Genomic DNA, 27,048 nt, shown 5'->3' with positions numbered 1-27,048 from the left:
TGCTGGAGCCTAGAAGGAGGACTGGGAAGAGGAAGGCAGCAGCTCGAGGGACAGAGGGCAAGTGCAACCCACCCCTCCCCCTCAGCCCCCCTAATCCTGGAGGAGCTATCCCTCAGACCACCCCACCCCCCGGGCCAACACCCAGGTGGTCCTACCCTGGCCTCAAGGCTCACCACATGTCTTCTGAAGGCCTCTCTGACCCTCACAGGCCAGGAGAATGGGAAATAAAATAACAGTGGTTAAGAGCACAGGGCTGCGTTGGAAAGACCCAGCTTTGAACCCCAGCTCTGCTCTTACCACCTGCGTGGCTTAGTTATATAGCCTCTCTAAGTGCCCGTTTTCTTCTCTGTAAAATGAGCTGATAATACCAGCCAACTAGGGTTGTTGTATTACATGTGACAATGCAGGGAATGCATTTAGCAGGATGTCTGTCACAGGCTAGGAATTCAGCAAACATCAACCCCCCTGCTCCCACCCCAGCTTCTGCAAAACACTGACATAAGCCTGCATCCCAGCACTTAACCATACTGGGTTTGAAATGGACCCCTTTCATCACTGCACAGAAAAGAGCCTACTTCATCTCCAGCACCTGTCACACCATGGGTGCTCCGTGAGTATTTGGCACAGAAGCAAAGTTAAGAGCTAGAAAGGAAAAAACATTTTCGCCTTCACTTTCACACTCTCCTTGCAATCTCTCCGGCCGCCAAATTCCCATACCAGGCAATTTTTAGACATTACCTATGTGTCCCACAGTTTAACTCAATTCTGACACCATCTATCCGGAAATAGCATGATTCTGATAGGGATGGAGTAGGAGAGTTACACAGCTGGTTGTAGAAGGCCCAGTAAGGGACCATACATAGAGAGGGAAACCTAGGGAAGTCTGGGAGATTACTCTCAGTTAATAGTTGCTCAATGGAGTTCCCCGTCGTGGCGCAGTGGTTAACGAATCCGACTAGGAACCATGAGGTTGCGGGTTCGGTCCCTGCCCTTGCTCAGTGGGTTAACGATCCGGCGTTGCCGTGAGCTGTGGTGTAGGTTGCGGACGCGGCTCGGATCCCGCGTTGCTGTGGCTCTGGCGTAGGCCGGTGGCTACAGCTCCGATTCAGCCCCTAGCCTCGGAACCTCCATATGCCGTGGGAGCGGCCCAAGTAATAGCAACAACAACAAAAAAAAAGACAAAAGACAAAAAAAAATTGCTCAAGACGGCCATCAGGAGTTCCCATCATGGCTCAGTGGAAACAAATCCAAATAGGAGCCATGAGATTGTGGGGTCGAGCCCTGGCCTTGCTCAGTGGGTTAAGGATCTGGTTTTGCTGTGAGCTGTGGTGTAGGTCACAGATATGGCTCAGATCTGATGTTGCTGTGGCTGTGGTGTAGCCAGCAGGTATAGCTCTGATTGGACCCCTAGCCTGGGAACCTCCAAAAAGAAAAAAAAAAAAAAAAGCGAGCCACCAGAACAAGGCAGGCTTGCTTGACTGGTGGAGGCAAGAGATATGCCTCAGGTCATTGGGTGGGGGGTGGGGTGAAGCCTGCATTCAGGTTCAGACCAAGGGCGGGAGTTTAAGGACCGCCCTTCTGCTGATTTGAATAAGTACCATGATTGTCCCAGTTTGACCTTATAGGGTCAAATACTCTCTTAGCAGATACCAAGGAGGAGCTACTACTCTAAGAAAGAGAAAGGTGGTCTTTTCCCACCCCCCATATCCCTTGGATGATAAAAACATAGCCATCTAATCCTCGGGCAGAGCCTCCTTGCCTGCCCACTTGCATCTCTCACAAGTGTCTTATCTAAATAAATCTACTTCTTGCCTATCACTTTGTCTTTCGCTGAATTCTTTCTGCACTGAGGCACAAAGAACCTGAACCTCAGTAAGTCCAGATATGGGATGAGGGATTCCAATTTAAAAAGACACAAGCTCAAGGAGTTCCTGTCGTGGCGCAGTGGTTAACGAATCCGACTAGGAACCATGAGGTTGCGGGTTCGGTCCCTGGTCTTGCTCAGTGGGCTAACGATCCAGCGTTGCCGTGAGCTGACGCGGCTCGGATTCCGCGTTGCTGGTGTAGGCTGGCAGCTCTAGCTCCGATTCAGCCCCTAGCCTGGGAACCTCCATATGCCATGGGAGCGGCCCAAGAAATGGCAAAAGGACCAAAAGAAAAAAAAAAAAAAGACACGGGTTCAAGTCCCAATCTGGGTTTTGACTGGGTTTAAATCCTGGCACATGGGTTCAAGTCCCAATCTGGTTAGGCTGGGTTCAAGCCATAAGGGCTGTCAGTTTCAATTCTACAGGTTAAGGGTTCATCCAACAAGATGGCCCCCCACCCTACTTTAGGCACCAACTGCAAGTCCAGGTTGTCACCTGCTTCTGACTGATGCTATAAATCAGAGGTTCCCATGATCCCCTCCTTGGGTTTGATTAATTTGCTAGAGCAGTTCACAGAACTCAGGAAAACAGTGTACATATAGATTGCCAGTGTATTATAAAAGGATATAATTCAGGAACACCCGAATGGAAAAGATGTATAGGGCAAGGTATGAGAGAAGGGGTACGGAGCTTCCGTGTCCCTGCCAGGCACGTCGCCTCTCCACGTGTTCACCCATCAGAAGTAATCTGAATTCGATACTTTAAGGATGTTTACGGAGGCTGCATTGCCTTGGCAGGATTGATTAAGTCATTGGCCATTGCTGACTAATTCTGCCTCCCCCCACCTCTCCTCCCCAGGGACTGGGACGTAAGGGGATGGAGCTGAAAGTTCGAACCTCCAATCCCTGGGTTGGTTCCCCTGGCAAGTAGCTCCCATCCTGTGGTTAAACTCAGGGTTGTCCAAAAATTGCTCCATTGACATCAGCCCAGGTGTGATGGAAAGGGGCTTGTTATGAATAATAAAAGATTAGTTTTTATGTTTATGGCTCTTACCCCTCAGGAAACTCCAAGAGTTTTATGCCCTTTCAACCAAGAACAGGACAAAGACATTTCTTATCCTCAATCACAGTATTAGAGGAACATACCACATTTAGTGTCAGCTCACATGTTCCTACCCATGCAGACTCCCAAGAGATCTGTGGACCTCCTTCAGGCTTTGGGAAGTTTCCCCATAAAGCGATACTCCTCGTGGTTTGTTTTCTGTCCAATCTGCCTATTCACCGTCTTGCCCTTTAAAGTAGGTAGGTTGCTTGGGGAAAGGGCTACCCGCCCCACTCAGGGTCTGAGGACTTGGAGAAACCTTCAGCCATCAGCTGAGGCAGAATGAGCAAGGGCAAGGGCAAGGAGTCTCGAGCCAGCGGTTCCGGATCCTCATCTGCATGGACGGAAACATGCCCTGCGTTGTCTTCAAGGCACAAACTGCCCAAAGAACCACTCAACCGGCTCCAGGAAGAGGCTAAGTGGCAGGTCAAATTGCCCATAACTTTGTCGAGGAGGACGGCTGGATGATTCCAGAGCCTCTCTAGGGAGAAATGAAATTCAGAATGCAAGCGTCAAGAAAAGGAATCATTAAAAAAGAAAAGAAAAAAAAAACCCTGTGCAGAATTTACATCCTGCCATAAAACGGGGAAGGACTTAGGATGCAGAGGGATACTTTTATTAGCAGTGCGCATTTGTCAAGAAACATCTCCCTCGGCCAGACCAGACCTTTCGCTTTCAGACGATTTCTGTCAGGGCCAGACAATCCAGACATGTGCAATTATAGCGTATCAATTTGTTTTTAAATTATAAGTCTGCCGGGAAGAGCCAACTCCCTGCCGGAAAGATGCTGCGCCGTGCTCCCGACCGCCGCTGAGATGCGGTGCGACCACCCATCCGCCCAGACACAGAGGATTAATGCACCTGCACGTGCAGCCAACGCCCGGGGCCACCCGGCCCCACAAGCTTGGGGCGGCCCCTCTCTCACTTACTTGTTCTGCAAATCCCTAACCCGGCGTCCCAGCACGTGCAGAAGTCTCTAAGAAGCAACCTCCTGGAACCCAGGCCTCCTTTCTGCGCCTTCCTTCCCCTCCCGTGTGTGTTTCCCCCGTGAGGAGATGAAATTCGTGGGGGAAGATGCCCAAGGAGGCGGCCTCCCAGGCTCTCCTGTGCATAGTCCAGCCTTCCTCCTCATCCCGGCAGGAAAAGCCACTGTCACATCATCTGATACAGCTGGCATCGCTCCTCACCGGGAGGACTGAACCTGGCCTCTGTTGTACCCAACGGTCAAACACCCCTTTGCTGGAAGGCTCTAGAAATTGCCCTGGTAGAGGCAGAGGACAGGCGAGGAGACTTTATCCCTTGTACCATGTGCTGGAGGTAAGGACAAGGACTCAGTCCGCGCCTCCAGTTTTCTTGGCTGTGCCGTCACTCCCAGCCCCCTCTCTGGGCAGGTGTCACCACCTGGTGACCCTTCTCTCCTCTCTGGGGATGCTCCTTCCCTTCCACACTGGTGACCCTGCCCTGACTCCCTTCTCATGGGAGTCTCTGATATGGGCTAGAAGGCAGTAAAGTCTTTCCCCACCTGAGCGTCCCCCTTCTCCCTCCCAGGGGGGTGGCAGGAGTGGCAATGGTGCCCTGAGTGGAGGGAGAAGAGATGTAGTTTTTCAAAGGCTCTAAGGTCTTTCTCGCCCAGAGCCAGCTACCACCAGCTTCCCCTTGATTTTCGGAGCTGTAAACACACTTCACTTATAAGAATTTATTTTCTTTTGAAACCCATATATTCATTTTAGCTATAGGACTTGGATTCTATTCCTTGTGAGGCAATTATCCTGGTCTTTTTATAATGATTCAGTTCATTACAAAGGGCTCCCAAGCGGCCCTGCCTGCACTATCTAGGACAAGGGACCCATGCTTCTAGTTGTCACTTAACATTGTGATTGGGGACGGGATGGGGACCATTTCAGTGCATTCTGCAGCACATACAAATGTAGACACCTCCAACAATGCTACATCATGCAATCCAATTTCCCAGGGTCCTGCTGCTCACCTGCCAGCACAGAAGCAAAAGCATCTCCAGACCAGAGCCCAGACAAGCAGCCTTTCCACAGAGAAAGGGGAAGCAAGCAGTAATGGTAGCTGTCAGGACCCTCATAGTGCCTCTGATGCCAGGTCACCTGGATTTCCAGACCAGGAAGCCCCACTGATCACCAGGCAGGGACCTGGGAATGTCAGAGGTCTCCAGTGGCTGTCATTCCTTCCTAATCAGCTTCAGCACCTTCATTTGGGGTTTAAATTTGGACAGGCTGAGGCCTCCAAATCATCTTCCAGATTGTTCCCCTGCTTTGAAGAACTGAGATGGTTTTTTAAAAAAAAAAAATCAAACAAAAATCCTTTCTCTCTCTTCTGAGCCCTTTCTTCATCAATTTTACATATTCTAGTGTCTGGCGTTTTCCAAGACTGTATACTCTTAAAACCCCATTTTCTCCCTTCATTTCTTTGGTTCAGCCTCTAGAAACAACACTGATAGAAATAACTTCCCTCACTCGCCTCACCCACTGAAACCTGTTCTCCATGCCCGCAACTCAAATATCTGCCGCTAGTGTCTTCAGTGACCGCCTTGTCACAAAATCCAGTGTCCATCATGATACTGGCTCCTCTTGGTTTCCCTCTGCTGCTCTGGTTGCCTGTTATCATGGGGTGACCATGAAAGTGTCATCTAATCAAGGTTGCTTTTGAAGATGAAAAGGGTAAACTACCATGTGGACATAATAGGCGTAAACCAAAACACACCACCACAGGCACACCGGGACACGCAGGCACACTTTTCATCCATCTCCTTTATCGGCTTCTCTTTCTCCGATTAGCCTTAAAGACCAGTGTCTCTCAAGGCTCTGCTCCTAAACCCTCCTCTTTTCCTCTGCATGCCTCTCTCAAGCCATCTCCTCTATTATCAAGGCTTCGAAAATCATCTAAATGCTAATGATTTTCAAATCTATCTCTCCAGGTGTGGTAGGCAGCCTTGAAGACGGCACCATGATCTTTGAGGTCCAGTATTCACACCCTGTGTAGTCCCCTCCATCAGTGTATCAAGGTCAGTCTGTGTGACCATTAGGACAGGGTAAGGTATGGTGTGTGACTTCAGAGGCTAGGTCAATAAAAGACATTGCCATTTGTGTGTGTGTGTGTGTGTGTGTGTGTGTCTTTTTGCCTTTTCTAGGGCCGCTCCCGTGGCATATGGAGGTTCCCAGGCTAGGGGTCGAATCGGAGCTGTAGCTGCCAGCCTATGCCAGAGCCACAGCAACGCGGGGTCTGAGCCGCGTCTGTGACCTACACCACAGCTCACGGCAACACCGGATCCTTAACCCACTGAGCAGGGCCAGGGATCGAACCTGCAACCTCATGGTTCCTAGTCGGATTCGTTAACCACTGCACCACGACGGGAACTCCAAGACATTACCATTTCTGCCCTACTTTCTGAGGTCACTTGTTCTGAGAGAAGCCAGCTCCCATGTCTTGGAGACACTCAAACAACCACTGTGGAGAGATCCACATGGTGAGAATTTAGGACCTCTTGCTGACAGCACCAACTTGCCAGTCATCTGGAAACACATCCACCAGCCCCGGTTGAAAGTTCAGGTGATTACAACCCTAACCCGAATCTTAACTGCCACCTAATGAGAAGTCTCCAGCCTAAGACACTCTTTCATTCCTCATTCATGGAAACTGAAATAATATTTATTGTTATTTAAGCCACCAACCTCTAAGAGCAATTTTTCATAAGCAGTAGATAAACAAATAAATAACTTGGTCCTTTCTTTGAAGCTTTATATCCAGATACCTGAATGTCTCAGCTCTGTTCTCGAATATTCCAAAGATAATTCAAATTTAGCACTTCTGAACTATTCGCGCATTTTCCCCTCCACCACCTTCTCCCAAAACCTGGTTCTCCTCTTGCTCTCCACCTCACTACATGGTGGTAGCATCCTTACAAATATGGAAGCCGGAAACCCAAATATCATCCTTGCCTCCTCTCTTGTCCTCCAAGCCTCATCCGTCATCAGCTCCCGACAACTGGACCTTCCTCCTCAGTAAATGTCTCTTACCTCCATCCACCTCTCTCCAGCTGCTTCAATTCAGGCCATCATCATCTGTCTTCTGAGTACCTATCACAGCCTCCTTAGCTGGACTCCTTGCTTCTTCTTAACCTTCTTTAAGTTTTTTTTTTTTAATTAGAAAACAAATCAACCATGTCCACCCTGCTTAAAACCCCTCAATGACATCACGGAACCTTGAGAATAAAACCCAAGCCACCATCACGGCTCACAGAACCCTATGAAATGTCCTCACCCAAACCCCGGGCCTCCCGCTTTGCCGTCCCACCTGGGCTTGCTCTGCTCGCTTGAGCCTATTACTCTGTGCACATTCTCTTCCTCTACCTGGAATCGAAACCCTGTCCCTCCAGATCAATACCTGTTGCCAGACTGATCCTTACTCTTCCTCCAGGTTGCAGCCTAAAAGTCACCACTTTTAGGAAGCCCTCCCTGAATAGCGTTGACCATGTTGGGTCCTGTTGCAGGTTGCTTCCACAGGAGGCAGAACCTGAGACAGAGATTACCCTACAGGCGGTTTATTAGGGAATGTTCTGGCAATCAGCACGTGTGGGAGGGGAGGAAGCAGACCTGGGCCGAGGGAGAGGCTGAGTTGTGATGCAGCCCCCCAGAAAGGCTTCAGCTGATCTCATGGGGGATCTGAGACTCTAATGGGTCAGAAGTGTCCCAAGTTGGGTCAAGAATCTGGGGCTTTCTACACACAGTCCATCAGCCATGGAATGCCGCTGCCCTGGGAAGGACACATGGTCTTGGGCCAGGTGGCTCTCCCCAAACATGGGAACCTCCACAAGGTGCCCACAGCCGAAGCCCCTCCCTCCCCCCAGCTTTCCTAGCAGCTGGGGAAGTAAGTCTTGGTCCTTGCTGGGGGCTCCCCCAGGAACCTCTGCTGTTTCCTCCTGTACCCAGTACTCACTCACACTGCACTGAATTTGCACAGTTCCGGTCTCTGCCCACCTGAGCACAGGTTCACACTTTTTTCATCTCTCCAGCCCGGCACCTGACCCCAGCTGGCATACAGTAAGTGCTCCATAAGATCCTGTAGAATGTGAAGGAGCAAAGAGGACATACAGGGCCTTCCAGGGCACTTGTTTGGGGCTCCCTGGAAACCCTCCTTCTCTGAGCTGCATGGACTCCCATCTGAGCCATGACTTTCCCCAGGGTGGATCTGTTCCTAGAACAGAGGGTCAGACCAGCCTTGAGCCCTGGAGGAAGAAGGGGAGGCACGCTCCCCCTGTGCTGGGTCAGTGCTCTGCCACTGGGAACACAGAGCAGGAATTAACAAGTCTGATGCAGTCAGATGCCCCAGAGGAATACTTTTTCTCTCCTGATTTTATTCTCACTTATTAAATTTTAAACAGCCCTCGAAGGCTCCAGCCTAACGTGGAAATCAAACACAACAACAAAATGTGTTTGTTTCTTATTAATATGGCAGAGCAGACAGCCCTGCTGCAGCAAAGCTGTGCATTATGGCAGAAAAATCAACCATCTTCCTCATGTCCCCAGTGGGCCTGGCATTCCACACCGAGGTCAAGATGCCAGCGCCTGGGAGCCGCAGCTGCTTGCTCCCCTCACCTGCAGGCTGCTGCCAGGATGGTCCAGGAGCCCTCAGGTAGCTTCTGGCTGCCTGGGGGAAGCCCAGGAGTGAGGAGCTTGTGTCTTAAAATAGCTCACTACAGGAGTTCCCGTCGTGGCACAGTGGTTAACGAATCCGACTAGGAACCATGAGGTTGCGGGTTCGATCCCTGCCCTTGCTCAGTGGGTCAAGGTTCCGGCGTTGCCATGAGCTGTGGTGTGGGTCGCAGGTGCAGCTTGGATCCTGTGTTGCTGTGGCTCTGGCATAGGCTGGCAGCTACAGCTCCGATTCGACCCCTAGCCTGGGAACCTCCATATGCCGCAGGAGCAGCCCAAGAAATGGCAAAAAGACAAAAAAAAAAAATAGCTCACTACAGCCTGAGCTCTCTGGTCCAGCTATGTGCCTTGAGCATAAAGAAGAAGACTTTAAGAATTTCCTGTGCAATGGACAAAGCACCTCTAGAGGAGAGTCAGGTGTGGTCCCCAGGCCCGTCCTGAGGTCACTTGCACTGCCTCCATCTTCCCTCCCTGAGCTGGGCCCTGCCACAGGACAGGAGATGTTCGGAAGCAGCCTTTTGGATGCAGGGACATCTTGAGATACTGTGAGAACACATTATGTAAATCGCTGGTGAGTAAAGTGGGTTCAGATTGGATGATCATCTCACTTATCCAAATGAGGACACTTTGGAGACTGACGGAGAGTGCTGTTAATCATTAAGCCAACAATGTATACAAATATTGAATCATTATGTTCTACACCTGAAGCTAATATAATGTTTGTCAATTAAACCTCAATTTAAAAAAAAATTATAGAGCCAAGACATGAGTAAATTGTGACTGTCGCTAGTGTTAACTTTCCCATCCCATTGCTGAGCTTTCCACCCACCCCTAACCTTGACCCCAAGCCTCACCACTCCTGCAGCCTCACCCCCCAGGACAAGGGCTGAGGATGGAGCAGCCTGGGTGAGGTGCAGGTGCGGAAGGGATGTTGGTCCAGAGAAGGTCAAGCAGAGGTGGTGCGGGCTTCCTGGGAATTTTAAAGGGCATTTTTATCTGAAAGCTGGTGTGACACAGTGACCAAGTTTCTATGAGCTGTGTTCTCTTTTGTGACTTCTTGGTGCCCAGCACAAAACAGAGTTTTGTGAGAAGAAGGTTCTGAGAGGGGAGGTAGAGGGAAGCCCCCGTCAAACCCCCTCCCATCCCGGTTTGCCCGGATCCGGCCCTGCTCTCTCTGTCTAAGGGATGGGACCACAGCTCTCTCCTCCAGGCTTCTGTTTGCTGATTACCCTGGGCAACAAGTGGTCTGGATCTTCACAGGAGTAAAGAGACCAGAGGCCAGAGTTCCCATCATGGCTCAGCACAAATGAATCTGACAAAAAAAAAAAACAGAGAGAGAGGGAGAGAGAGACCAGAGGCCACTGGTTTACAACCCACCGGAGGCCTGAGCAACCAGGGATCTTTCTAGGGAAGAGTGGGTACTGAGCCTTGGACTCTGAGGGAGAGTGCATATGTGTGTGTGTGTGTGTGTGTGTGTGTGTGAGTGTGTGTGTCTCTGTGTGTGTGTGCACGTGCGCTGGTGCTGGTGTGCTTGCTTGTCTTTGTGCTGAAATGGCACAGTGTGCTTTCCCATGGCCCAATGGGAGCAGAATTTTCTCTTTCAGTGTTTTCAGAGACAGTGAGAAGCAAAAACATCAGCAGGACAGCTCCCTTCTCTTCCTCACACAGCCTCAGCGGGAACTTTCCCAAAGGTTCTGCCACCTGCTGAATGGGAATTTGTGTGAAGGGCCCGGAGGCTGAGAAGATGGCCCAGAGAGCCCCACAAGCAGCATCTGGGCACAACCAACTGATCGGAAATTGCCTGATTGACGGTGGACAGAGTAGATATTTGAAAGGTGAAAGGCTTCTAGAAGTCTCCACCACACCCCCACCTCCTGCGGACAAGTACTCAGGTGTGGGTATCTCCCTCACCTTCCAGCAGAGCTGCTGGGGCCAGCCACCTTAAGTACCTACCCAGATGCCCAGGCTCCAGGACAGGCAGCTTTCCTGGCCCCTAATCCAGGCCATGCAGTTAGAGGCACAGGGCAGCTCGCCCTTCAATGAGCTTGAACTGATACTTCACATGACTGGCTGTTAGCAGGAAATGCTGAAGAACCGGCCAAGCCAGGGTGGTCACGGAACCAAAACCCGCCCCCTGAAGTCCTGCCGGCCCGCTTCCCCCAAGATCAAGCTCAAAAGCCAGCCTGTCTGGGTCAGTAAGAGAAACAGAACAGTAACAAGTAACAAAAGGAAGCCCTCTGGGGGTGGAAGCCACCTGGGGCCCTGAATCCAAGGGCAGACAGCACCTGGTGACAGTAGTAAAAGAAAAAAATTGCCACGAAATGCCACCTCATCACTAAGAAACCAGAGGAGTCTTTGCCATGGGCCACAGCAGGGGCGGTCATGGGGGAGACGCCAGGTGATGTGCCTGCGTTTAGGCTGCATGTGGGTGCGCAAGCGGGAGGGTCTCGGTGGTGCAGAGGGTGGAGGAGACCTGCGTGCGGAGGGGAGCGGAGATGCTTGAGGAGCTGTATCAGCAGGGCAGCGCTACTACTGCTTGCACGGTGCAAGAGCCAGTGGGTCCAGAAGGCTGATCCCGCTGAGAAGCTCTAAGGTCTGTTTTGAGCAAGGCAGCCCTTCTGGCATGGATGCATGGCTGCAGGCTGGGAGGAGAAAGGATGGGGCACGTGTCCACTGGCATGTAGGTGCTGGAATAATTGCTCAAAATACAACTTTACAACAGTTCCCTTGTCCTAGAAGATTAAGGATTCAGTGTCGTCATTGCTGTGGTGCAGGTTAGATCCCTGGCCTGGGAACTTCCATGTGCCACGGTCCCCCCCCCACCCCGCCCCCAAAAAATACAACTTTACAGCCTCCTATCTCCTCATGTAGGACTGCTTACCTTTAAATCCTCCTGTTGCCCTTTCAGAATCTCTGGATGCCTTCTCACTGAGTCCACAGACTTCCAGAAGGAAGGAAGGAGGGGTCACCTGGATCTGGGCTCCCACTCCCACCTCTGCTAGCTTTTCCCATTAATCTCTCGCCTCCTACCCTGCCTGGACAGCCAAACGGAGAAGCCTGGACCTCCTGCCATCTCCTGAGTCAGACCACATTCTGATGCCAAGGCCTGCTAGCCCCGAAGTAACGGCAAGTGACATTCTCAGGTACTTCAAAGGCAAGAGGCCCATTGCCCCCATATGCACAAAACAACAACAACAACAAAAAAAAAAGGGTTATTTTACTATGCACCTAACTGGATTTTACCCTGTTTTCCTAAGCACGCCTGAACACAGAAGCCAGCATCTACATACGCCAGGGTAACGGTTAAGAGAATAACCACTACCATGTTTACAATATCAGATAACTTTCCAAAGCACCTCTGCTTTTCCTTCTGTGGTTTTCCCCAAATCGGTTCAATATTTGTTAAACGCCCACCTTGTGGGGACCATCGTGCTGGGAACGAAGGATGTAGAAGGATGATGAGACTCAAGGCTGCCCTCAGGTTGCTTCCAGGAGATGCCCGGGGATGATGCACATGAGAACAAAGGGAGGGAGCCAACAGGAGCCAAAACAAAGAGCCAGAGAATCGGAGGAGGCGCAGATGGGCTGGTTGGTTTCTCAGGAACGCTTCAAGAAGGGGGGCATTTTGAACAGGATCCAAAGGACAGAGTGAGTCTCCCAGACCTGAGCATCAGAGGGAAAGAGACAGTGTGATGGAGTGAAAAGATCTTGTCATTCGAGAGCAGCAAAACCCGAGATCAAACCCTGGGCTGAGCAATTTTAGCCAATTTTTTTTTCTTTCTTGGCCACACCTGAGGCATGTGGCAGTTCCTAGGCCAGAGATTTAACCCTCGCCATAGCAGCATCCCAAGCCACTCAATGACAATGCCAGATCCTTAACCCACTGTGCCACAAGGGAACTCCCTTGGTCAAGTCGTTTAACCTCTTTGGGCCTTTTGTTCATCTCTAACATGAAAGTAATAACTCCAGCCTCCCAAGGTGGCTACAAGGATCAAACGAGCCAACATTTGCGAGGAGCCCTGCCTGGCACACAAAACACCCTGTGAATATTAATGCATTAATTCAAACATGGCACCAAATCATTTCAGCACCAACCCCACACAGTTCTTCTGAGCTGCTCACAGGCTGAGAAGATGGGAAAGGGGCGAGGGAGCAGAGTTCACAGCTAACGTTCGAGGCCAGGCGTTGTTCCCAAGTGGAAAACATTAAACAGCTTTCACCTGTTGTTACCCCAAAATCCCTCTTCCAGGACCAGATATTACAGAATTTAAAAGCAAGCTAAAGCCAAAATCCAGACTAGAAAAAGCATGTGCGTACACACACACACACACACACACACACACACACACACACACACACACACACTTACGCTTCTTCGTAAGAAAGGTTGCCATGGAGATAAAACAGAGAAATAGCATAGACACAGAGGAGCCACTGAAATGGCTATAATTAATTTAAAGAATTAGGAACAATTAAAATTGTATTAAAGCAAGTTCATTTGAACAAGGAGTAATCGGGTGAGCCAATCACATCAACTGCGAGCAAAATAAAGCATTGCTTTGGGATGTTGGAACAGGCACCTTCAAAGGAGGGAAATAAATGATTGCACAGTGTTCAGGAATAATAAAATATGTAACCTAATTTACCTAATGTTTCTGAAAACAAGACGGTTCTCCAATAATGCCACTTCCTTTAGTACCTTTATGCCAGGTTAAAAAAACGAATCGAAGGCCGAAGATTACACCTTATCAGGTGAATGGTTCCACGTTTCTTTGTCAATCACTGTGGCCACTCAGAAGTAGAGAAGGGGATGGAGTTCCCATTGTGGCGCAACCGGCTAGTCCAAGAGGATGCGGGTTCAATCCCTGGCCTCGTTCTTGAGTTAAGGATCCACTGTTGCCATGAGCTGTGGTGCAGGATGTGGCTCAGATCCTTCATTGCTGTGGCTGTGGGGTAGGCCAGCAACTGTAGCTCCAATTCGACCCCTAGCCTGGGAACTTCCATATGCTGCAGATGCATAAAAAAAAGCAAAATAGGGAGTTCCCGTTGTGGCGCAGTGGTTAACGAATCCGACTAGGAACCATGAGGTTGCGGGTTCGATCCCTGCCCTTGCTCAGTGGGTTAAGGCTCCAGCGTTGCTGTGAGCTGTGGTGTAGGTTGCAGATGCGGCTCGGATCCCGTGTTGCTGTGGCCCTAGTGTAGGCTGGCAGCTACAGCTCCGATTAGACCCCTAGCCTGGGAAACTCCATATGCCTCGGGAGCGGCCCAAGAAATGGCAAAAAGACAAAAAAAAAAAAGCAAAATAATAATAATAATAATAATTTTAGAAAAAGAAGGGGAGGCAGCACTGTACAACCATCCTGGATTGAACAGCTTTGTGGGGTGTTTCCCTTTTTTCCATTTAAACCATTGGGGAGAGCAGAGAAAACTTTTCAGAGACAAGCTTCAAGGTGGAGGTTCCAACAGGCAGAACCTTTTCTTGTTCCTGAGACCAGATCAGCCTGAAATTTAGAGCTGGGGTTGGAGGGCCCCAAAAGAAGGAGAATGCAAGGAGTATTTGCATGAGGCGACATGAAGCCCCAAGGGCTGGATGGAGGACAGACCTGCTTATCCAGAGAAGACAGGCCAGAATTGCACCCAGGGTCACATCCAAGGATGAAGGGAGGACAGATGGGAGAGGAAGTCAGAGGTCAATAGCAGGCAAATCAAATGTAGGACAGAACCAGGAACAAGATAAGAAGTTAAAAAAAAAAAGAAAAAGAAAAAGCCGAGGATTCCCATCTTGGTGCAGCGGAAACCAATCCGACTAGGAACCATGAGGTTGCAGGTTCGATTCCTGGCCTTGCTTAGTGGGTTAAGTATCTGGCGTTGCCATGAGCTGTGGTGTAGGTTGCAGACTCTGCGTTGCTGTGGCTCTGGCATAGGCCGGCAGGCGTAGCTCCAACTGGACCCTTAGCCTGGGAACCTCCATGTGCTGTGGGTGAGGCCCTAGCAAGCAAAAAAAAAAAAAAAAAAAAAGCCAAAGCTAACTGGGAACAGTTAGGCTGGAGCCTTTGTATTTGTCGTGTCTGACATGTATGTTCCAGGGACAGGCGAGGCCAAGGAGCTCGTCAGACAGGAACAGCTGACATTAGCCAAGACTCTGCAGTAAGTCATCCATGTGACTCTTGAATATGCCATACTGGTTAAGACCAGTTGCCACACTGGGGCTCCCATCACCTTGGCCACCCCACCCCTCCACTGTGACCCCCAGACTCTAGAAACTACATCCACACGACTGTCACCTCAGCACTGGTGCCATTTGCCAACGTGGACCTCTGTAATGAGTAAATATTTTTGCATCTCACCCCCTGCATGAAGATAAGGACTTAGGAAAATGACACACTGAATTCTGACCACAACCATGAGATGGATCTCAACTTGACTAACACAGGCTTTGGGAGATTAAGCCACAGCCTAAGAGAAGTTGCCGTGGGAGAGAAGAACTCAGAAGCTGTCATGAGCCAAGGGGGGAGCCAGGAAAATGAATGGCTGGCATCTGGCTTCTCATGGCTCAAGAAACTGAGCTTGGATTTATTTCCTAAAGGGAGAAATTCCATGAGTCACAGGGAAAATTCTAGACCATAAGCTGCCTAGGAAGAGGCCATCTAACTAGGTGCTTAATTAACCCACTCCCTGGATACATTAAACCCAGATGGTTGTGCTCAAGAGATAGATTTACTGATCAGATGGAAAGTCAGATGAATGATGGACGCTTCAGGAGCCCCTACAGCGGCCGCCCACCTGTGATTCCAGCAGAGAAGTGAGGGGGTAACAAATGGCCTCCACCCCTCCCGACAGGAAAGAGAGACCTGGCTGGACGACCTGTGTCTGCAGAAATAGTTATTCCTCCACGGGATTCATTAGTGCTCACACCAACATGGTGCAAAAGCAAGGTGTATTTCAAGTTATGATTTCCCAGAGAATAATTTCCTCAGCCTTGATAAACTACAGCTAAATGCCCAGACCACTCAGGAACAGTGAGGGCTGGGAGAAGTCAAAGCAGAAAAGGAACACGTTAGAGCTTACGAGGCGGGAGGCAGGAGAAAGAATGGATGTGCCAGGCACTGCTCTCGGCACTGGGAATATATATACCCCCTGCCCTCATAGAGCTTCCAATCTAGTGAGGGAGACAGACAATTTAATTTTTTTGAAGGTTGGTTTTTTTTTAACCTTCTTTAAAAAAAAATATTTTCTTCCATTATGGTTTAATCGTAGGATACTGAATATAGTTCCCTGTGCTATACAGTAGAACCTCGCTGCTTATCCATTTTATATATAATAGCTTACCTCTGCGAACCCCAACCTTCCACTCATCCTTCCCCCAACCCCCTCCCCACGTGGCAACCACAGGTCTGTTCTCTATGTCCTGTGTCCATGAATCTGTTTTTGTTTCATGGACAGATTCATCTGTGTCACATTTTGTTCTATTTTCATTGTTTTAAGTTTTCTTGAAGTATAGTTGATTCATAATGTTGTGATAATTTCTGCTGTGCAACAAAGTGGTTCAATTATGCACGTACACACATCCATTCTTTTTCAGATTCTTTTCCCATGTGCATTATTACAAAATATTTGGTAGAGTTCCCTGTGCTACACAGTAGGTCCCCATTGGCCCGTCATTCCATATACCACTGTGTGCATATGCCAGTCCCAAACCTTCCGTTTCTTTGAATCATCTTCAATGTCTTTTGTTAATGTCTTATAGTTCTCAGTATATAAATCTTTCACCTCCTTGGTCAGGTTTATTCCTAAGTACTTTATTTTAGGGGGTGAGATTTTAAAAGGTATATGTATTTTTTTAATGATCGCTTTCTGATATTTCATTCAAGTGTAAATAAATGCAAACAGTTTCTGTATGGTAATCTTGTGTTTTGCTACCTTGCTGAATTTGTATATCAGTTCTAGTAGTTTCTGTGCAGAGGGACAGGCAATTTAAACAAATATATAATATAATATCAAGCCATGAATAACTAGACCTAGGGCAAAGATCCTGAGGCCAGAATGTTCTTGGCATGTTTAAGAAATAGCAAGAAAGCCCACATGGCTAGACTAGGGAGTGTGAGGGAAAGAATGGGTGAGAAAATATTTAAGGGATTAACATGTAGAGGCTTCCAGGTCACAGAAAAGAGTTTGGATTTCATCCTAAGTATAACAGGGAGTTTGAAGCTATTAAAAGGTTTTAAGTAGGACACTGAAATAGCCTGATTTACATTTTTTTTTTTGCTTTTTGGGGGGTGCACCTGCAGCATATGGCACATCCCCAGGCTAGGGATTGAGTCGGAGCTGCAGCTGCCAGATTACACCACAGCAACAGCAACTTGGGGTTCAAGCCACATCTGCAGCCTACCTCACAGCTCATGGCAATGCTGGATCCTTAACCCACTGAGTGAGGCCAGGGATCAAACCCACATCCTCATGGATACTTACCCATCGAGCCACAGTGAAAACTCCCTGATTTACATTTTTAAATGTCTCTCATTGCTGGTTGGAATGTGGATCATAATAGGCTAGGGGCTCATCATGTCATATATTACCGTGTAATTGATGCAAACCTTACAGCTACACCTTTATTATCTCCAGGTCACAGTTGAGGAACCAGGACATAGAGAGTTTCAGCAAGTGATAGCATCAGGTTCTGAACCCAGATCCCCTGCCTCTACTCTGCTGGGTGATGCTGCCTCTCTGTAGTGGCCCAGGCAAGAGATGGCAGTGGCCAGGACAGTGATGGTAGCCAGTAGAGCTGGTGAGAAATGATTGGATCCCAGTTATGTTTTGAAACTACTGCTGACAAGCTTATCAGCTTAACTAGCTGAGAGATAGGAAGAAAAGACAGTTGGAGACCATTGCTTCAAAAGCGATGAGATCAAAGTTCTAATAAGAGCCAAACACAACCTCTTACTCACAGGTTATTGAACAGAAGATTTCACAAACCCAGATTCCAAAACCTCACTCCTTCCAGCACCAAAGGACACATTCTAGAGATGAGCCCAGAAACCTTCATTTTTAGGAGTTCACTGGTAGCCTAGTGGTTAATGATCCAGTGCTGTCCCTGCCATGGCTCAGGTTCAATCCCTGGCCCAAGAAATTTCTGCATGCTGCAGGCATGGTCAAAAAGAGAGAGAAAGAGAGTGAAAGAGAAACCTGCACTTTTAAACCACTTCCTAGGTGATCCCAGGAGACAGCAGCGGAGCTCCCACAGGCAACAGTGTCTGTGATGAAGCGCCTGTGTCAAGCTCCTCTCCCTCCATCCAGTATCTCTCTGGAAACGAGGGCTCTTGTAAGGTTAGAGAAAATGCATTCCTCTTCTGCTTTTCAGGCTAAAAGCATCTGCCTCCCTCACAAAGAAGGTAGTGAACCCGTTATAATTACTGGGGAGCATGAAAGTGACATTTAGCAACACTTAAGCCTTGGATATGTGGTGGCTGCAATAAACATTATATAATTACCGCAGCATCGATCCCAACAATTAATGCCAAAAAGCAGAGATGGGATGGAAGTTCTCCAAGAAGCTCCCACTACCTAAGAGTAAGACAGAACCCAAAATCTCTCTTGGAGACAGCTTCCCCTCCTCCAAATGTTAAGGCTTTGGGGGGCAATGTTTTCCATCCCAACAATTTTCAGCACAGTCTTCCCAGGGTCCAGGGGACCAGGAAACAGGCAGGTGGGGAGGCAAACCCCAGAAAGCTGTCTGATGGAGTCAGCTCCTTCCCAGGGCCCTCTGGTCCAACCCATGAAATCGGTGAACTGGGGGAATGGCAGGGTCGATATGGCTGGGTCACAGAAGCCAAGGAGCCAGCCTCGGGGGATGGTCTGGGGAGGGTAAGGGTCAGTCTTGCCTGTGGGCAATGTGGACTCGCTAGAGGGGTTTATGATAGAAAAAGTGCAGAGCCATTTTGCACTTTGGGAAGAAGCAGAGAGATGAGGAGAGAATGACGGTGGCTGAACTGCGGCATCGAAGGTATGGAGAAGTGAGCAGATCCAAGAATTATTTAAGAGGCCAAATTGATAGGGCCTGGTGAGAGAGCGGATGCAGGACAGGTGAGGATGACTCCAGGGTTCTGGCTCTGGGGACGAGGAAGTTCGTGGTACTGAACCCTGGAAGGTGGGAAGACAGATTTGGGAAAGAAAGACAATGAGAGTGTTGGGTACATTCATTATAAAGAGAAGTCAGATGAAAGGGGAAAGTGGAAATATGATGCAGAAGAAAATGCTGGGGTGAAGATACAGAAATGAGAGTCCTGTGCTCCTAGGAAGTGACCAGCCACAGAGGTGAGGGAGCTTGCTGGGGAGGAGAAGCAGAGCATTAGAAAAAGTCAGGGCCATAGCAGTTAAGGGGGAGAGTAAGGACTCTAACAACGGAGACTGAGACGGAACCTTCAGGGAAGGCAAAGGAGAAGCAAAGAAGCATTGGAGGGAGGTCTTCGAAACCAAGCAAGAGAAATCTTGGCCTAAAAGAGGTGCACAGCCTGTCTGATGCTGAAACAAAGGGAAGTGAGATGCACTCATTCATTCCACAAAGATTCACTGTACATCCATGATGTGGCTGGCACCATTCTAGGTACAAAGAGAGAGCAGCGAAGTGATTATAACAGACAAAACTCTCTACCCTCATGAAAATGTCATACAGGTTGAAGAAAGATCGGATTTAAGCAAATAAATAAATAGATGGTATACACATTATTTTGGTGTACGTAGTGGATTGAATAGTGATCCCCCCAAATATATGTCCAAGTCCTAACCCCTGGAGCCATGAGTGTGTTTTTATTTGGAAATAGGATATTTGCAGATGTAATTCAATTAAGGGACTGGAGATGAAATCATCCTGGATTTACATTGAGCCATATATCCAACGACTGGTGTCCTTATCAGAAAAAGGAAAGGGCTATTTGAGACAGATGCACAAGGGAAAGGACCGTGTGAAGATGGAGGCAGAGGGGAGCGATGCCAGGATTGGAGTCTTAGAACAGACTCTCCCATGTCTTTGAATCTCTCCCTCCTTATAAGGACACCAGCCACCCTAATCTAATATGATCTCATTTTAACTTGATTACACCTGCAATGTCCCTATTTCCCAATAAGGTCCCATTTGCAAGAACTGGGATTTAGAACTTTAAATATATATTTTGGAAGGTTGCAATTCAACTCACACGCAAATACACACACAAAAAAATACCACATAATCATTTTAATAAATGCAAGAAAAGCATTTGAAAAATTCAACACCCACTCATGATAAAAACTCTCAGACAACTAGAAATAGAAGCAATTTTTCCTCAGTCTGACAAAGGACAATTGCAGAAAAGCTTCAGCTAATATCATACTTAACAGTGAGGACTGAATGCTTTTTCTCTAAGATGGGAAACAAAGCAAGGATGCCTACACTCACTATTTCTCTTCATCATCACACTGGACATCCCAGCCGGTGAAATGAATGAATGAATGCAGATTGGAAAGAAAGTATAAACTCTATTTAGACACAACAGGAATGTCTAAATAGAGAGTTCTAAAGAATCTACGAAAAAAAAAAAAAAGCCTTACAAGCGAACCTCCTAAAGTCTCACAATTGTATTTGCATTGACTACCAATGAATAATTAGGAATTGAAATTTACAAAAGTACCATTTATAATAGCACCCAAAAGTGTTATTACACCTGTAACACTTAAGTATAAGACTAACACAATATGTGCAAGATCAGTGTACTGAAAACTAAAAAACACTGATGAAAGAAATTAAAAAAAAAAAGATGTAAATAAATAGAGAGCTATATTGTTCATGGATTTGATGGCTTGGTGTTGTTAAGATACCAATTTTCCCTAGAGCGAGCTACAGAGTCAACATATTTCAATCAAAAGCTCTGCAGGAATTCTTGTGGAAATCAATACTCTGATTCCCAAAATTGTACAGAAAGACAAAGGAACTAGATTAGACAAAGCAATTCTGAAGAAGAACAAAATTTGAGAAATTGCATTACCTGATTTCAAGACTTACTATAAAGCCATAGTGATTAAGGCAGTGTGGTACTGGAGAACAGGATAGATATTGATGGTGAGCTGGAAGCAGCTCATGAGAGCCACCCGTTAAATTTTTGAGAGTTTTACACGTTGGTTGATGTCAGATTAGTTGCTTCAAATTGTCTACTGTGAGAATATTTAAGAAGCAACCATCAGGAGTTCCCGTCGTGGCGTAGTGGTTAATGAATCCGACTAGGAACCATGAGGTTGTGGGTTCGGTCCCTGCCCTTGCTCAGTGGGTTAACAATCCGGCGTTGCCGTGAGCTGTGGTGTAGGTTGCAGACGCGGCTCGGATCCCGCGTTGCTGTGGCTCTGGCGTAGGCCGGTGGCTACAGCTCCGATTCGACCCCTAGCCTGGGAACCTCCATATGCCACAGGAGCGGCCCAAGAAATAGCAAAAAGACAAAAAAAAAAAGAAACAACCATCAGCAAACACTACAAAATCAGAACTCCTCACCTCCCTTCTCTTCAGAGCCAGTTCTTAAACATTTGCCCACATACATTCAGAAACTGACCTACATATATTTGGGCAATTTATTTTCAACAAAGGTACAAAGGCAACTCAATTCATTTTTCTACATTGGAACAACTGGACATCCATATGCAGAAAAAAAATACCTCTATCCCTTTCTTGCGATATAAAATTTAACTCAAAATGGATCATAGACACAGATGTGATATCTAAAACTATAAAACACTCTGACACCATACTGATAACTTTGACTTCACCAAAATTAAGAACTTTGGCTCTTCCTAAGACACCATCATGAGAATGAAAAGACAAGCTACAGACTGGGAGAAAATATTCACAAATCATGTATCTGATTAAGAACTTGATACAGAATATATAAAGGATACTCAAAACTCAATAAGAAAGCAAACAATCCAATTTTTTTTTTTTTTGGACGGGCAAAAGAACTAAGCAGACACTGCATGGAAACAAGTACATGAAAAGATGTTCAACATCATTAGCCACTAAGGAAACACAAATTAAAACCACAGTAAGATCCACTACATGGCTAGTGGAATGGCTAAAATAATCTTTTCTTTTCTTTTTTTTTTTTTTTTTGTCTTTTTGAGGGCCATACCCATGGCATATGGAGATTCCCAGGCTGGGGGTCGAATCGGAGCTGTAGCCACCAGCCTATGCCTCAGCCACAGCAACACGGGATCTGAGCCGCGTCTGCAACCTACACCACAGCTCACAGCAACGCCAGATCCTTAACCCACTGAGTGAGGCCAGGAATCAAACCCACAACCTCATGGTTCCTAGTCAGATTCGTTTCCACTGTGCCACGATGGAACTCCTAAAGTAATCTTTTTAATTGATAATTCCAAGTGCTGATGAAGATACAGAGCAACTGGAACTCTCGTTCATTGCTGGCAGGGATCCAGAATAAGCACAGGTACTTTGGAAAGCGGTTTAGCGATCTCTCATGAAGTAAAACATACCTCTATCATATCATTCCTACCAATCTCACTCCTAGGTGTTTACCCAAGTGAACTGGACACCTACATGTACTAAAAAATCCATATGTGGATTATTATTTTTATTTTTTTACATAAATTAACCCATACGGGAGTTCCTGTCATGGCTCAGCAGAAAAGAATCTGAGTAGTATCTATGAGGACACAGGTTCGATCCCTGGTCTTGCTCAGTGGGTTAAGGATCCGGCATTGCTATGAGCTGTGGCATAGGTTGCAGACGAAGCTCAGATCTGGGGTTGCTGTGGCTGTGGCATAGTCCAGCGGCTACAGCTCCAGTTCGACCCCTAGCCTGGAAACCTCCATATGCCTCAGGTGTGGCCCTAAAAGGACAATAAAATAAATAAGTAAATAAATAAATAAGCCCATTGGTTACAGGCTAGCAATGTTTCCAATGGAGGTGTTTCTACTGACCCTTCAATTCCTTCAGTCTTGTGATGGCAGACTTTACTTCGATAGCAGAAGTGGTGTTGTAGGTCCACCAGCTGCTCTTTTCATGGAGGAGCCACAGTGCCCGATGCCCACAGCTCATCTCTTCACTTAGTGTTACCACAGAAGGAGCAAACGACCATCAATCAATCAACCGATAAGTAAATAAACAAACAAGCTTGGACCTTTCCCACAGGATGAGCCCTGACTCAGAAAGGAACCTAGGTCTTTGCAGACCAACCATCCTCTTTCACCTGGGATTTTCTAATTTTGAGAAAGTCCTGCATCCAGCGGGAGCCCTCCATCCCAGGTACACCAGGATATTCGGTCACTTACGCCTGGTCCCTCAACTGCCCCGCCTGAAGGGCTGTGCTCCATTCAAGACAGCCTGCCCCTCTGGTCACCCTGCACTTCTCCCCTGTGGGTGGGTAGGGGTCCCTGCCTTCCACCCTTTCAAGCCTCTGAGCTCCTCTCCGATACTGCTCACACCACAGAGGGTGCAGGGATGCTTGCGAACAGAGCCACCCTCTGCTGCTTCTATGTCCTTTCCCTTCAGCTGTTTGTTAGATGACTCTTCATATGAGGAAGAAATAAAAGAGGGGTTTTGCCAAATGTCCATCAACAGATGAATGGATAAAGATGTGGTGTATACATATATATAGTAATATTACTCAGCCATAAAAAAGAACAAAAAATGCCATTGCAACAACATGGATGGACCTAAAGATTATCACACTAACTGAAGTAAGTCAGAAGGAGAAAGACAAATATCATATGATATCACTTATATGTGGAATCTAATAAAAAATGACACGAAAGAACTTATTTACAGAACAGAAACAAAGACTTCGATATCAAGCTTACGGTTACAAACATGGGCAGAGGGATAAATTAGGAGTCTGGGATTAACGTAAACACACTGCTGTGTATAAAGAGATAAACTGCAAGGACCCACTGTATGGCACAGGGAACTACACTCAATATTACTGTATAGCACAGGGAACTGTGTGTGATTGGGTCACTTTGCTGTAAAACAAAGTATATTAAAGTAAACTATACTTTAATTTAAAAATTCTGTAATAACCTATATGGGAAAAGAATCTGAAAAAGAATGGATATATGGGAGTTCTCTTGTGGCTTGGTGTGTTAAGGACCTGACATTTTCACTGCAGCAGCTCAGCCACCTGCTGTGGCATGGCCATCCCAGGCTTGGGAACTTCCACATGCCACAGGTGCGGCCAAAATAAAGGAATGAATTTATGTGTATGTATAACAGATTCACTTTGCTGTACACCTGAAACTAACACAACATTAAAAGTCAACTATACTCCAATAAATCTTTTAAAAGGGAGCGGGGGTTGCCACTGCCCCCAGTGGGGAGAGGTGAGCTCAGAACACACTTTTCTCACCCATCTCTCTTTGGAAATGCCTCTCTTGAAACAGACTCCTTGAAAGGGCTTTGCTTTGGTCTGGTCCATCATGGCATCTCCACAGCAATGGATCTGGGAGAAGCACCTTCACATCTCGGCTTCAGCCACCATACACCTGCTCACCTTCTGATGTGTGTTTCTCCACTTCCTTATTGCCGAAGGAGGCACGCATCTTCCTCACACATGCCAAGAGAGCAGTCTGGAGCATGTCTGGGTGCCCGAACCTTGACATTAAATGGGACCTAGGCTTGAATCCCAGCTTTGTCACTTTCCAGCAGCATACCTTTGGCTCTTTACTCCCCCCATCTCCAGATATGCCCTCCGTAAAAAGGGGGTCATGAATGCTTCCTCCTTGGATCACTGTGAAGAATAAATGAAATGAGATTGTGAATGAAGGGGGTTAAAAACTCAGCACAGTTTTGGAACCGGGCAAGTGGCAAATGCAACTCTGGGCATTAGCTTTCCAACAGTAATGCTCAACAATAGGAAACTGGTTGATAAGTTAGACTACACCATGATTTATTTATGGAATACTCTACAACGAAGCCATTAAAAATAATGTTCTGAAGAATATCTAATGGCACAGAAAAATGTTCAGGGTATAATTTCAAGAGAAAAAAAAAATCCAAGCCATAAAACTCAGGTCCCAGTTCTGTTGGCTAAAAAAAGTGTGTGTGGGTGGGGGACATGGGTATTTAGAAAAAACAAATATCAATAATGTTGGTTCTTTTTTTCTACTTCTTTATAGTCTCTATATTTTCAAGTTTTCTCTAATGAACATGTGTTACCCTCATACCAAGAGGTGTTATTTTTAAAATTCAGTCATCAATTTTTTCATTCAAAAGAGATTTTCTGGCACCCTCTGTGTGCCAAGCAATATTCTAGATTCTGGGGATACTGTGATTTTTAAAAAGTCAACAGGCAGGTTTTTTCCTCAAGGCAACATCTAGCTTTGCATTTAATTCTCCTCCATTGTTTTGTGCACTAGTTTTGTCTCTGCAAATAAACTAACCCCTCAGGGGAAGGAACCATGTGATTCTCTGCCCTGTGGCCTTACATCACACTCCGGACACACAGGAAGAACTCAGTAATGCCCCTCACTTCAGTACTCGGGGATGGATTGAAAAGTGGCCAGTGTCCAGAGTTCCCATCCTGGCTCAGCGGAAAGGAACCTGACCAGCATCCACGAGGATGCAGGTTGGATCCCTGGCCTCCCTCAGTGGGTTAAGGATCCAGCGTTGACGGGAGCTGTGGTGTAGGTTGCAGACGTGACTCAGATCCCAAGTTGTTGTGGCTGTGGTGTAGCCCAGCAGCTGCAGCTCTGATTTGACCCCTAGCCCGGGAACCTCCATATGCCTCTAATAAGGCCCCTAACAAAAAAGAAAAAGAAAAAAAAAGGAGTTATACATCTCTGTTTCCTCACAGTCATATTTTGAATTTAGCATCTAGTTATTGGTGAGGGGAAAAAAAAGGGGAAAAAAGAAAGAAAAATGAAAAGTGGCCGGTTTCCTAAAATCAGCTATTATGGGAAGAAAAGAAGGGGGGCCTTTTGTGTGTGTGTCTTTCTAGGGCTGCACCCTCAGCATATGGAGGTTCCCAGGCTAGGGGTCTAATCAGAGCTGTAGCCACCAGCCTACACCACAGCCACAGCAACACACCATCTGAGCCACGTCTGTGACCTACACCACCGACCACGGTAACGCCAGATCCTTAACCCACTGAGCGAGGCCAGGGATGGAACCTGCAATCTCATGGTTCCTAGTTGGATTCGGTTCCACTGCGCCATGGGAACTCCAAGAAGGGGTGCCTTCTTAATGGGGTGCCTTCTTAATGGGGCTATCCTTCCCCTTCCTCCTTGTCCTGGGTGCGATCGGGCTGAACATTCACGGCTGTCACCTTCAGTGGGTTTTCCTGGAAGCACAGGAACCTTATGGCTGACCCAGCTTTATGTCAGCGGAGGTTCCCTTTCTGCAGCCTCCACTAGGAGAAGCATCAAACCTCCCTCTTCCCCTATTTAAGCAAATTGAGAGCATAGAAGCTAGTCATGTTCTCCTTGATTAGGATTTTTTTTTTTTTGTCTTTTTGCTATTTCTTGGGCCGATCCTGCGGCATATGGAGGTTCCCAGGCTAGGGGTCCAATCGGAGCTGTAGCCACCGGCCTACACCAGAGCCACAGCAACGCAGGATCCGAGCCGCGTCTGCGACCTACACCACAGCTCATGGCAACGCCGGATCGTTAACCCACTGAGCAAGGGCAGGGACCGAACCCGCAACCTCATGGTTCCTAGTCAGATTCGTTAACCACTGTGCCACGATGGGAACTCCCAGGAATTCTTTATTTATTTATTTATTTTAGAGCATGGATCCCCTGAGTAGTCTGGTGAAACCTGTAGACTCAGCATAAGGTTTTTCAATGCATAAAATAAATACACAAAATTACCAAAAAAAAAAAACCTAAATATACCAAAAAATATGTATTTTTAAAACACATGTATTATATAGTAATAGATTTACTTCTTTGCAGGACACTAAAAATAAAATATTACATGGGAAATAAGTTGAGTTAAATTTTCAATTTTAAGGACACATCCATGTGAAAACTTTTTGCTTACCTCGAATGAACAAGAACACAAAATGGTAGAATGGTCTTTGACGAGATAACATACATTTCCTGTTGAAAATTCAAATTTTTTTTTTTAGGGCCGCACCTGAGGCATATGGAGGTTCCCAGGCCAGGGGTCTAATCGGAGCTGTTGCCGCTGGCCTACACCACAGCCACAGCAAAGCCAGATCTGAGCTGTGTCTGAGACCTACACCACAGCTCATGGCAACGCTGGGTCCTTAACCCACTGAGCGAGGCCAAGGATTGAACGAACCTGCGTCTTCATGGATCCTAGTCAGATTCCTTTCCGCTGCACTGCAACGGGAACTCCTGATTTTTTTTTTTTTTTTTTAATGGTAACAAGGTTGAAAATCCATTCCTCAAGGATATAGTGTTAAAAATGA

General features: G+C 47.2%; 1 protein-coding gene across 1 annotated transcript; it reads right to left on the bottom strand.

The window, feature by feature from the left end:
* Positions 1 to 10,655: 10,655 nt before the first annotated feature.
* LOC125112108 (uncharacterized) lies at positions 10,656 to 26,765 on the bottom strand. Its single transcript, XM_047754355.1, has 4 exons — positions 26,655 to 26,765; positions 24,166 to 24,402; positions 12,059 to 12,307; positions 10,656 to 10,831 (listed from the first exon to the last, which is right to left on the bottom strand). Exons 1-4 carry the CDS (start codon positions 26,704 to 26,706, stop codon positions 10,656 to 10,658), a joined length of 714 nt encoding a protein of 237 aa, XP_047610311.1. The 5' UTR covers positions 26,707 to 26,765.
* Positions 26,766 to 27,048: the final 283 nt, after the last annotated feature.

Source organism: Phacochoerus africanus, chromosome 11, assembly GCF_016906955.1.
Source record: "Phacochoerus africanus isolate WHEZ1 chromosome 11, ROS_Pafr_v1, whole genome shotgun sequence".
In the NCBI taxonomy this organism is placed as follows: Eukaryota; Metazoa; Chordata; class Mammalia; order Artiodactyla; family Suidae; genus Phacochoerus; species Phacochoerus africanus.
Note: the sequence above shows the minus strand (reverse complement) of the source record. Positions and strands in the feature narration are given on the sequence as shown.

Excerpts from the sequence above, each read along its gene's own strand:
- LOC125112108 (XM_047754355.1), bottom strand. The coding sequence starts at position 26,706 with ATGTTATCTCGTCAAAGACCATTCTACCATTTTGTGTTCTTGTTCATT. Across the intron at positions 24,403-26,654 it reads TGTGTTCTTGTTCATTCGAG|TGATCCAAGGAGGAAGCATT; the intron begins GTAAGCAAAAAG and ends TATTCTTCACAG. Across the intron at positions 10,832-12,058 it reads AGCACGATGGTCCCCACAAG|ACAGGCTGGCTTTTGAGCTT; the intron begins GTGGGCGTTTAA and ends TTACTGACCCAG.